The following is a 10,797-nucleotide window of genomic DNA, read 5'->3' as shown; positions in this document are numbered from 1 at the left end:
GTTAATTAGTTGCATTAACATTACTATTTTTTGTATTTTATTTGTACAAAGTTAATCTATTTTTGAGGTTTTATTTTAAATTCGTGTTGGTATTATGTAATAGTTTGACAGTCCGACACCATAACCCGGAGATTTACATATGATTCTTTAGGGGGAAAAGGGTTTCCATTAACGTAATGAAGTGCTGAAGGTAGTGAGAGAGAGGCCGATTATTGGTATAACGTGGAATTTTACAGACCCAAGCTGATTACGCCTGCGCAGTTTAAAACATTGAAATATAACTACTGTGCAAAATTAAATTATATTTATATACGACTGACTTGCCATGTGGCTTTATAAAACAGTCTGCAAAGATAAGTTCACTTTTAAAATATATTTTAATTCATATCGGTGTTAATAGCATTTTCAATTGGCAAAATGTGCATGATCTTTTGCATCCAGTTACAGGTAGTTTAAACTACCTTTTTTATATAATAAAGCATGCACAGTTAACAGAAAAGTCATAAAAGTCACCCCAGCACCACACACAGAGCATACATGTTTACAGGTTATTGCTCCTACACATTCTTTCCATGCACGGTAGCCCTTCTCATATTCATGCAATTTGCGGTTAGGAGCGAAATGGGAACCACATCCAGTTCAGTCTCCACTTCGGAATTCGGTCACTGGGTGAATGGTGGGTGGAGGAGGAGCCGAGAGATACCGGAGCTCTACGGGAAATCTCCTGGGGGGGGAAATGAGCTCATATGAAGGACTCCTGGTGCAGCACGTACCAGAAGCAAAGGATCTGTAGGAAGGTCAAGAGAGCTTGAAAATGGGATTGTGAAAGATCTCCATATTACCTGTGTGGGACGCTGCGTTTTTGTCACGTCACAATGGACAAGTGAGCGCTTATTGAGTCTCCGGAAAGGGAGATCACGCAGACTCAGCCAGATATCCTATTCCACTTCATAGGCGCAGCGTGAGAGAGGGTGGCATGGATGCCCATTGTGATCAGGGCACTGCTCCTGGGGCAGACCGTACACTCGCTGCAGTGACACTGGAGTGGGATTTTCATTAAACCAACACACAATTACACCATAAAGTCTGCTTGGCAATCCACACAATTCCAACATTAGCGATCAATAATACGAATTTCAAGCATCTAAAATATTCTACTCATTTAATCATAATACCGAGTATACAGTTGAAATACCCACAAGAGCAAGCGATTTGTTTTAACATATTAACCCCTTTATAAAATGCAAATACGTGCCCAATAAGGAAAAGGTTGGTATACTTTTGGTACAGTGTCATATGGGAGCAAAAGCATATCAAATGAAAACAAAAGGTATCAAACATGGCTAATGAGAGCCTACATAAGAGCAACATCATTAGATATTGCACCCCCTTTGCATTGGTTGGCAACCCTACTAACACAGCGGTGCAGTGAAGGTGAGGGTTGGTTGGAGCCAAGTGTTATGCGAGTCAAATCAACGTTGTGCCAGCGTTGCTACAATCACACTTAACACCGTCCATCCACTTTTCCCTTGGGCCACTATTTGTAAGGGAGGTGAATGTCAAAAAACACAAGTGAGGTTACAGTGTGTAATAGTGGTCTGCGCGGTGGCACTGAAGTCCAAAACACAACTGCAAAAAGAAAAACAGAATAACAAGAAGCAGAACGCAAAAGCAAGAACAAATGTAAAAATAAAATAAAACGAGAAACACAAAAACAAAAAGCAGAATGCACTTCAGGGCCACCGTAGGTCTGTCATTAATGAAGCTGGCGCTGTAAAGCCAATAAGCAGTGATATATCACATCCCCATATCAAGAATGTAGTTTCTATTCAAAATGTCCCTAATAGAGCTGTGCGCTTTATGCAGCGCATGCACAGATTCTGCCGGATTCCCAATTTTGATCATTTTAAACTGAATGAGAATATAAATAACAGACCACAATAACACAAACTGTACAACGTTATTAATAGAGCAGCGATCCTGGCCAGGAGGGAGACACCCTGCGCATGCGCCACAGACACTGCTCTGCTCGGTGGTTTGCAATTAAAATCGCGTCCTGTCACGACATGGCAATCCGTGAGAAATACTTTAAAAGTGTATACGCGTTTGGACACTGCAAAAAGTGTATTGGAGGGGGCTACCTTGTTGTCATTCACAATTACATGATAAAATAAGTTTAACAGAAAAAAGTGGCGAATTTACTCAGCACTTGCTCAGTGACGTAGATCAAATCGCCGGCCATGATTCCTAAAAACGCAATAAACAAAGTGATTGGTGTTTTAGGATGTTATGCTGTAAAAAGCATGTAATTGCGTTTTTTAAAATAAACTGTTATAAAGCCCAGGCATTCATTAATCTATTTTAGAGGTTTGCTTTACAGTCAAAGCTGCCGGTCAATGAAGCTTCTGATATTATCTTATTTTAAATACTATCAGCTAGATGTGACATCTAGATCATGAAGTCATGGTAAGCTTGTACTAAATTGCCCATGATATGTGTGGAAACCTGCCAGTAGCTGTAGCCTACCTTTGCGGTCTTCTGTAGTGATACTTAGTCACTGCAGCGCTGCATGCCATGCATCAATGCGGACCAGTCGAGCTGAACTTTCCAGGCAAAGATTTAGACCCAGTCTGCCCCGGTGAATAGTGTTAGTCATTCAGTCTGTACAGGGCTAGAGGCCTGTCCGTGTGCACACACGATGATGCAGCCTGATCTTTGGACCACGTAGTATAGTGTATATACACCCATCATTATAACATTATGACCATCTGCCTAATATTGTGTAGGTCCCCCTTTCGCCGCCCAAACAGCCCTGACCCGTTGAGGCATGGACCTTGGACCACTTTTGATAGGTACTGACCACTGCAGACCGGGAACACCCCACAAGAGCTGCAGTTTTGGAGATGCTGTGACCCAGTCGTCTAGCCATCACAATCTGGCCCTTGTCAAAGTCGCTCAGATCCTTACGCTGCACATTTTTCCTGCTTCTAACACATCAACTTTGAGGACAAAATGTTCACTTGCTGCCTAATATATCCCACCCACTGACAGGTGCCATGATAACGAGATTATCAGTGTCATTCACGTCACCTGTCAGTGGTCATAATGTTATGGCTGATCGGTGTATAGTTGTGTGTGTGTTTACCATAATACAACTGTCTACACTTCACGGTGTTTACACTGAAGTACACTACAAAATGCTTAACTCTAATGCACTGTTTTGTATTGTACTCTAGTATACTTTACATTGTATAATCTAAATAATAATAATAATAATAATAAAGATCTTGCAACAGTTCAATATCCTACATGAAGAGTACTACTACTAATTATTATGACAATTTATTATTATTGTGGTGTTAAGTTTGCAGAAGAAGCTGGAAACAAAACAAACAAACGCCTTAATTGTACTCCTGTGTATATCACTGCTATTCTGCACTGTGGGGTGTCTGGGTTGCATCAATGGATAGCCGGGGGAGCTTGGCCTAAAGACAGCTCGTCCTTATTCCACCTTGGCAAACGCATGGATTGACGCCTTGGTTTTTTTTTCCTATTCCATGGAATCCAAAATAAATGAATAAATCACTTTCCAGACCGGTGCGAAAAGTCTGCTCTGCGCTGACGTCACAATACAATCCATACGGGAATAGAAATAAATGAAACAAACGACCATAGAGACATCAAAGCAGTGTGCGCTCTTCCGAAACGCGCTTACCTGCCGCGGCCGGTTCCGGGCATGCGCGCCGGGCACAGTGCGGGCAGCGGGGTGCGGGGCAGGGGGCCGGCGGAGGGTGAGCGGGAATGCCGTAATAGGAGGCGGCGTGGGGGGGTGGTCTGCAGAGTCACGCTTTTTAAAGCCCCCGGACGCAGGCAGTGAGCCACGCTGCGGATCGGACCCAGTCAAGTTGTAAACCAGTTGCACGGTGCCACCATGGATATCATGCAAGGTGAGTCTGTCTGAAGTGAAACTCCGAATAGACAGCCGTGCAGGGAAAACTGTTTGTGGTGGCTATTACTATTCGTGGAGCGCAGGTGTCCGCAGGCCTGCGCAGATCTGCGCAATCGCGCCGATCCCATTGGTGGAGCCGCGCAGATCTGTAGGAAATCTGCGCTACACGAACGGGACCATCGTGCTGCTTAATCACTGCAAAAGCGTGATCCTAAACCGTGATAATGCCACTGTGCCAAACTCTTAGGACGTCTTGGGATGAAGAATGTCTAATTTACTTGGAAGAAAATGAACTTGCTTGCTGTCTACTGATGCACTGCGATTGTAAGTGCGTGCAGTTGAAATGGCGAAGAACTCTGGAGAAGTTGCGCGTCGTCGGCAAAATCTGCGATGATCGACTTTTAAGTGTTTTTAAAGCATTGCCAGCCATGTGTAAGGATTGTGCATCTATAGGCTGCCACAGTACTTGAATAGTTCCCCATATCCGATCCCAAACCGCGCCATTGATTCTAATTAGACTAATTACGAAAGTGTTTATCTATTGTTTGTAACCTTGAGCTGTTTTGCGAATAGTTACCCAGGTGTATACTGTCTTATATTGAGCACCCATTGGGTAGAAAACATTATTTTTTGTTTGGTTTTCTATATGAATTTCAAAACGGGTGATGTGACGTCAGGGTCCCAGGCTTTGCAGCAATGTGCTCCTGCTCTGTTTTTTTTTGGGGGGGGTATGTAATTCTCTGTTCTCTGCAGCCAGATTTTAAAACCCTCTGGAGCCTCCAGGCAGCCTTTGATCACTAGCGTCTGTCTGTGCTTTTATGAGAGAGATGCAGACAGTTAAGGCTGTCTAGGGATCTGTGCTTTAACCCTGGTTCATGCTGGTGGGGCATTTTTCTGGACTGGGTGTCCTCTTATTTCTGGGCTTGTCCTCCTGCCCACCTGCAAAGGGCTCTGGGGTCTTTTCCTTTAACTTTAACACACCCCATTGCCCTGTAAGCTTGCTTTCTCTCTCTCACACACTTACTCTCTCACTGCTGTCAAGGAGGGAAGATGAAGAGTGTACCAGACCAGTCTGTCTGTGCTTTGGCTGCACTGAAGCTTTTCTTACAAATAGAGAGGGAGGGTGTTCATTTCCTTGTAATAAGCAGGCTTTGTCGCTTCGTAAAATAATTAAATAGTTTTAAACTCTGCCCACCCCTCCAAACAAAAACAACCGGTATTGAGAGCAGTGCACGACGGGTGCAGGATTTTGGAACCAGATCGCCGCTGCTGGGAAGGGAATAGAAAATACTTCTTAAGCCTCCGGCGAGCCCCCTTCTGGGAAGCGGGCTGTGGAGATCAGTGAGGGTTTAAAAGAGGCTATTGTCCGCTCTCTGGGCCCGAGTCCCGTTGCGGTGTTTGTATGGATGGCAGCGCGACTCCTCCCCCCCCCCTCTCTCCCTCTCTCTCTCTTGCTCCCTCCCCCTCCTGAACTCCTGTAGCAGTTCTGTCTGCATAACTCCAGGGTGACTTAATGCCATCAGCACAACAGCCCAGCTATTACACAGCCCTTTCATTAAAGCTTCAATATTGTTAATCAAAATAATCCTCCTTAAAAACAAAAAACATACATCTACCCATTTTTAAACCAGGTTATACCGCACAGGTGCTATAGTGACTGGGCTGTGTGTGTGGACTGGGCAGTTGAGGTTAACTACCTTGACTGCACACCACAGTTGTCGTTTATCAAGTGTATTCAGGAGAGCCCTTAATCCTTTACACGGACTATAGAACTTTTAATCTGATTTTATTATGAAAAAGAAAAAAAATCCTACTCCACCACCTGATTGGAGATTACACATTTCTAACAAAGAGCCCTGCTGAACAGGTAACTCCAGCGCCTCCACTAACGATTATCCGCGGAGACCAGTTCCACAGCTCTGCGCCTGCTGTAAGGGGAAGTGTTCAGTGGGCACTGGCAGCCTGGCACCGTGGGCAAGACTGGCTCCTATTGCTGTTTGTCTTTGACAACAGGATGGATGGAGAGTGGCGGGTCAGGGAACCAAAGTGCATCATGGGAGTCTTGCACAGTGCGCTGTTCCTGTAAAGTGTGGCTTTTCCTGTTTTTCCTGTGCTGTCTCGACCAACGCGTTTGTGGGACGGTTCCTGTATTGCTGCACCCGACTGTGGCCCCGTTGCCTCCCCCAGTTCGCTCTCTCCTCCCCGACTGATTTCTCTTGAATAGCAATGTGGGCGGATGAGGCCTTCCCTTCTCCCAGAACTGAATGATCTCAATTAGGGTGTTTTCTATCTAGATGTACTGTGATTGTTATTGGTACTGCTATTGTTTTCATGGTACAGTTGACTGTTCAACGCCCCCTCACAGTGGAGGAGGAAACTTTTTTTTTTTTTTTTTTCTTCCTTCTCAATTTTTCCTTCTTTCCTCTCCCTCTCTGAAGCGGATCGGCAGGACACCATCAAGAATTCCCAAAGACTGACCTGTTTGCTGCTGAGCCGATGCAAGGACTTGCTGGAGGAATACGTGAGTCCCCTCCCTATTGATATTTACACCCCAGCCCTCCCATCTCTGTAGCTCGGCTCCTGCTCCACACAACAGGCCAAAGCACAACGCTAGTTAATAATCCACAAAGACTGTTATTTAAACCATCAGACTGAAAATAACTTTCCTCCTCCCCTCTCTGTCTGTCTCCTCAGTGCTTCAGGCAGGGCTTCGAATTCGAGAATGTGAACCCCCGTCCCCTGACCTGCCCTGAGCCGGCGGCAGAGCAGCGGCCCAAGTGCCCGTCGGAGAGGTTGCAAGAGACGGCTGCCGCCCTCCGCACCCTGGTCAGGCGGCTGCAGGAGGTGAAGCGCTGGCAGACGGACCTCAACCCGGATGCCCACAAACTCCACGAGCTCCTGGAGGACGTCATCTACAAGCTTGGCGACCTTTGTGCCAACCTGGAAATGGTGCGGAGCTCCGCGAAACTGCACCAGTACCCCTGTGCCCAGGAGACCCCGCCCCACACGGTCTTTGATCGCAAAATGGTCGGTCTGAGCGTGTGCCAGGGCTGCCTGGACTGGCTGCAGGTCGCCAAGACTGACCTGGACGACTGGAGCTGTGTGAATGTATGAACAGGACTGTGCGGGAGGTCAAGTGATTTGTATTGTTCTTTTAATAATAGTTCCATAGTTTTCTATATAGTTTTCTATTCTAATATTTATTGTTTATCACAGTTTTAACCAGAACAGGGTCACTTTCATTGCTTTCTGTTTTGTTTTGTTTTTCCTTCACCACTGGCACAAAATAATCTCCCAGCTTTGTCCCTTAATTAATTTTGAGATTCGCTATAACGTTTTAGTGTAAGTTTTAATTGAGCAATGAATACATTCTATTATACAAGCATCTTTTCCTGTCCCCAGGCCTGTGTTCAACCTGGTTGGATTTTGTCTGCCTTTGCAGCCAGATAACTAAAAGGACAATTGACTTTCTTACCCAAAAACAAAACAAAACTGAAAAGCGCCCTGTGAAAACTAAACGACACATTTTCTATTTTTATAAGAGAGACAAATATGTATTTATGATGATGATGATGATGATGATGCATATGTATCTTACTGAACTGTGAACGTTTCCAGAGTATTTACTGACACTGTGACGACTGTGCGGTCGGCGCACCCTGCTGCCTCTTGTGGTGTCAGCGTCTGAGAGTTGCTCTTCTCCTGCGTTTGAGACGTTGTCGTTCCGGTCCAGAACGGGTCAAACGCGGCTTGGTGGTGGGGTGGGGGGATCCTTTTGGAGACTTCTTGGGGTCTCCCTCGCTTAATGAGTCACCCAGCTTGCCAGCACTGGGCAATGCCACACTGCTGCCCTACCCAGTGGGGCAGTTTGCTACTGATGGGACAGTGAGACTGACGCACTGGACACTGCTGGACTGACCGAGACCTGGGGAGCCTTGAGTTTTGCCAGTTGAGCAAATATCTCTTGGCATTTTGGCACAGTACTAGGGGTGGTTATTGTCATCTTAAATGTCCTCTCGTTACTAAGGAGAAGAGAAGAAACGGGGCCCCTCTTCATCTCACTAATGTCCCGATTCACCGCCAGGTTATTTTTTATTTGATAGTGATTGGTTTAAAACCTTAGACCTGTATATCAGCCTCAGAGCCACCCAAAACATTAATATTAAATAAAATAAGACTCTAGAAAACGTCTTGTCTGATTTCTTCTGTTCTTCGTGGTTCCTGCCCCATACAGTTCATAATCTTGGCTTTGATTAGGTGTCACAGGGGAAATAGGACCTATTGAGTGGGTGTGGGGGGACAAATATATATATGTGTGTGTGTGTGTGTGTGTGTGTGTGTGTGTGTGTATATATATATATATATATATATATATATACATACTGCAGTGAGTAGAAATGGTAATAAACTCGGTTAACCTCTCTGAGCTCACTGTTGTGGCAGAGACAGTCAGCTGTACAATGCAAGTGTGAGCAAATGAGGCCCTCTGGTGGTGCAGAGCTAGAGCACTGAGCCAGTGATGTCAAGTTAGTACTCATCTCTACTTTTTAATACAGCACAAACTTGGCATTAATAAGCAGAGCTCAGAAGAACCACTTGCTGCATTTTTTGAATTCCTACACTCCCTCCTCAAAATGACTTTCAGAAAATGGGAAATCACTTTAGCTAGCACGAACCCACAGTTCAATCCTAGATATAATAACAAGACCAACATTTTAAATTAAGACTTGTATTAATCATTTAGATTTATATTACAGTGAGATATGTTAATTGAACAAAGAAAACCATTTTTCAATAATAAATATCTATAATACTATTTCATCTAGAACAGTAGCTAGTTTACATGCTATTCGTCATTAAACCCACATTTAATTAACATAATTATAATAAAACTAATGAACTCAATTCTACTAATCTCTTAAATTGATATTGCACTGAGATATACTTATACATGTGTTATAAAGGAAACCCACATTGTATTGATAAGAACACTTGGAATAGGTGGGAAAGCTGGGATAAAAGAGAAGGAAATTATCATTTTACTTCATGTGTGATATTTTCTAAATTATACAGGATCTTTTTAAACCTCATTCTCGGTCTTGGTGTCTTTTAATTGTCAGTCTTTATTTGGTCTATAAATAGTTTTTCTTTTGAAACTGTCAGTGACTTTCAGTTTGGAGTCAGTTTTGTTCTGACTGGAAAGCTTTGAGAATCACCCTGTAACTCATTAGTAACTCTAACTCTTCTGAAGTGGGAAGAGTGAAGTGTGAACGCGGCCGCTGTAGTTTGCTGTGATGTCACAATGGTTGTTCCAGTGAGTGACAGCGGGGTGTCTCCGAGTCGCCGCCCCCAGAGCCCCGCAGCGATCCCAGGCAGCCTGGTTGTGGAGCTCCCCCTGTGGCAGGGGGCCACTGGGCCGCACTAAGCTGTGGAGGAGACACAGAGTGGCAGAGTCAGAAGGAATTGTGCTGAAAATGTGTCCCATTCAGAAACGCCTGCTTGTGTCTGTGCTGCGCAGGGAAATTACTTTAACATTTGGTATTACATCATGTACTGGACATCGTGCAAATTAGGGACACACACTGCAGTGAAGATGGATGAAGTCGGCATTGGGGATGTATCTAGAGTGGCCACGCCCCCTGAAATCTGATTGGCCACCCAATGCCCCACCCCATCCCACGCCACAAATTCTGAGGTCTGATTGGTCAATAGTCAAGTTGATCAAACCAAAAAGATGGAGTTTAAAAGCGATCATAAAGACTCTTTAGAATTAAAAGTTCTCCAAACTTGACCAATATTTAGGAGCAAGGTGTCCATATTAGGACAGCCTCATTCCTCAATTGTCAGTTGTCATTCATCACTTCATCATTCGATCAGCCCTCAGCAAGTTTAGCTATCACTCATATTTCATATCACCCATCGGGTGTCAGTCTTATTTGACATCAAGCATCATGCTTATTTTATGTCGTTCTCGTGCATCACTCAAATTTAATGTCAGGTGTCAGGTGTCAACTGACGATGTTTTCTCCACGGTGTTAGTAGGGGTGACGGTATTTCATCACTGTGGTGTTGCTTTGTAATTCTTTGATGATAATATTTTTAGGGGGGCTCGGAGAAAATATAGGGGGGCTGAAGCCCCACTAAATCGGGTCTAGTGACACCCCTGATGTCAGGTGTCACACAAACTTTATGTCAGGTATCAGGAGTCACTCGGTTCTTGTATCAGGGATCACTCAAATTTAGTATCAGGTATCTGTGTTTTTTCTGGGATTATATTTAATAGCCAATCAAATATTTACTGTTATTTCATTGGTTACATGGTATGTCAATCATTTGTATTATTTTGATTATTTTGTATTTGATATCTTTTTTGTTATGCTTGCTTTTTATTATTAATTTGAACTACATTCTGTAGATCAGTGGTCTCAAACTCAATTCCTGGAGGGCCGTGTGTATGCTGGTTTTCATTGCAACCGAGTCCTCAGTTACTTAATTTGTCCAATTAATTTTTCAATTTGACATATTTAAAAAATAGATTGTGAGGTATTTTACGGTTGATGGTCTAAAAGTGTATTTGATTCATGGTGTAGTTGCTTATAAAATATCCCGGGGCCTGGATAGGTGTTTAAATGTGTCTACCTAATTAAACAATTAGACCAATTAAATAATTGAGGACTCAGTTGGAACAAAAACCAGCATACACACAGCCCTCCAGGAATTGAGTTTGAGACCACTGCTATAGATAAATGAATGCCTGGCTCAGTTCCATTGTCTGTTTGGGTTTTTTGCTTGATTGATATTTCCTGTAACCAATTAAATAAATTAAAGATGGACAGAGTTATGATAAC

At 43.8% G+C, this 10,797-nt stretch overlaps 1 protein-coding gene and 1 long non-coding RNA gene across 2 annotated transcripts; one reads left to right on the top strand and one right to left on the bottom strand.

Moving 5' to 3' along the window:
- Window positions 1–358: 358 nt before the first annotated feature.
- LOC136768863 (uncharacterized) lies at window positions 359–3,779 on the bottom strand. The gene is made up of 3 exons (XR_010822041.1): window positions 3,716–3,779; window positions 843–1,039; window positions 359–724 (listed from the first exon to the last, which is right to left on the bottom strand). It is a non-coding gene; the product is annotated as an uncharacterized LOC136768863 (long non-coding RNA).
- Window positions 3,780–3,824: 45 nt separating this feature from the next.
- Window positions 3,825–8,136, top strand: LOC136768862 (cardiotrophin-1). The gene is made up of 3 exons (XM_066723252.1): window positions 3,825–3,947; window positions 6,388–6,470; window positions 6,644–8,136. The coding sequence occupies exons 1-3, from the start codon at window positions 3,932–3,934 to the stop codon at window positions 7,061–7,063; spliced, it is 519 nt and encodes a 172-aa protein (XP_066579349.1). The 5' UTR covers window positions 3,825–3,931; the 3' UTR covers window positions 7,064–8,136.
- The last annotated feature ends 2,661 nt before the right edge of the window (window positions 8,137–10,797 follow it).

The sequence above is a fragment of the Amia ocellicauda genome, chromosome 14 (assembly GCF_036373705.1).
Source record: "Amia ocellicauda isolate fAmiCal2 chromosome 14, fAmiCal2.hap1, whole genome shotgun sequence".
NCBI classification, from domain to species: domain Eukaryota; kingdom Metazoa; phylum Chordata; class Actinopteri; order Amiiformes; family Amiidae; genus Amia; species Amia ocellicauda.
The sequence above is the reverse complement of the archived record's forward strand: the minus strand, read 5'-3'. Positions and strand labels throughout refer to the sequence as shown.

What these genes read in the sequence shown, in the direction of transcription:
- LOC136768862 (XM_066723252.1), top strand. An exon ending in AGGACTTGCTGGAGGAATAC is followed by an intron (nt 6,471 to 6,643) that starts GTGAGTCCCCTC and finishes CTGTCTCCTCAG; the next exon opens with TGCTTCAGGCAGGGCTTCGA.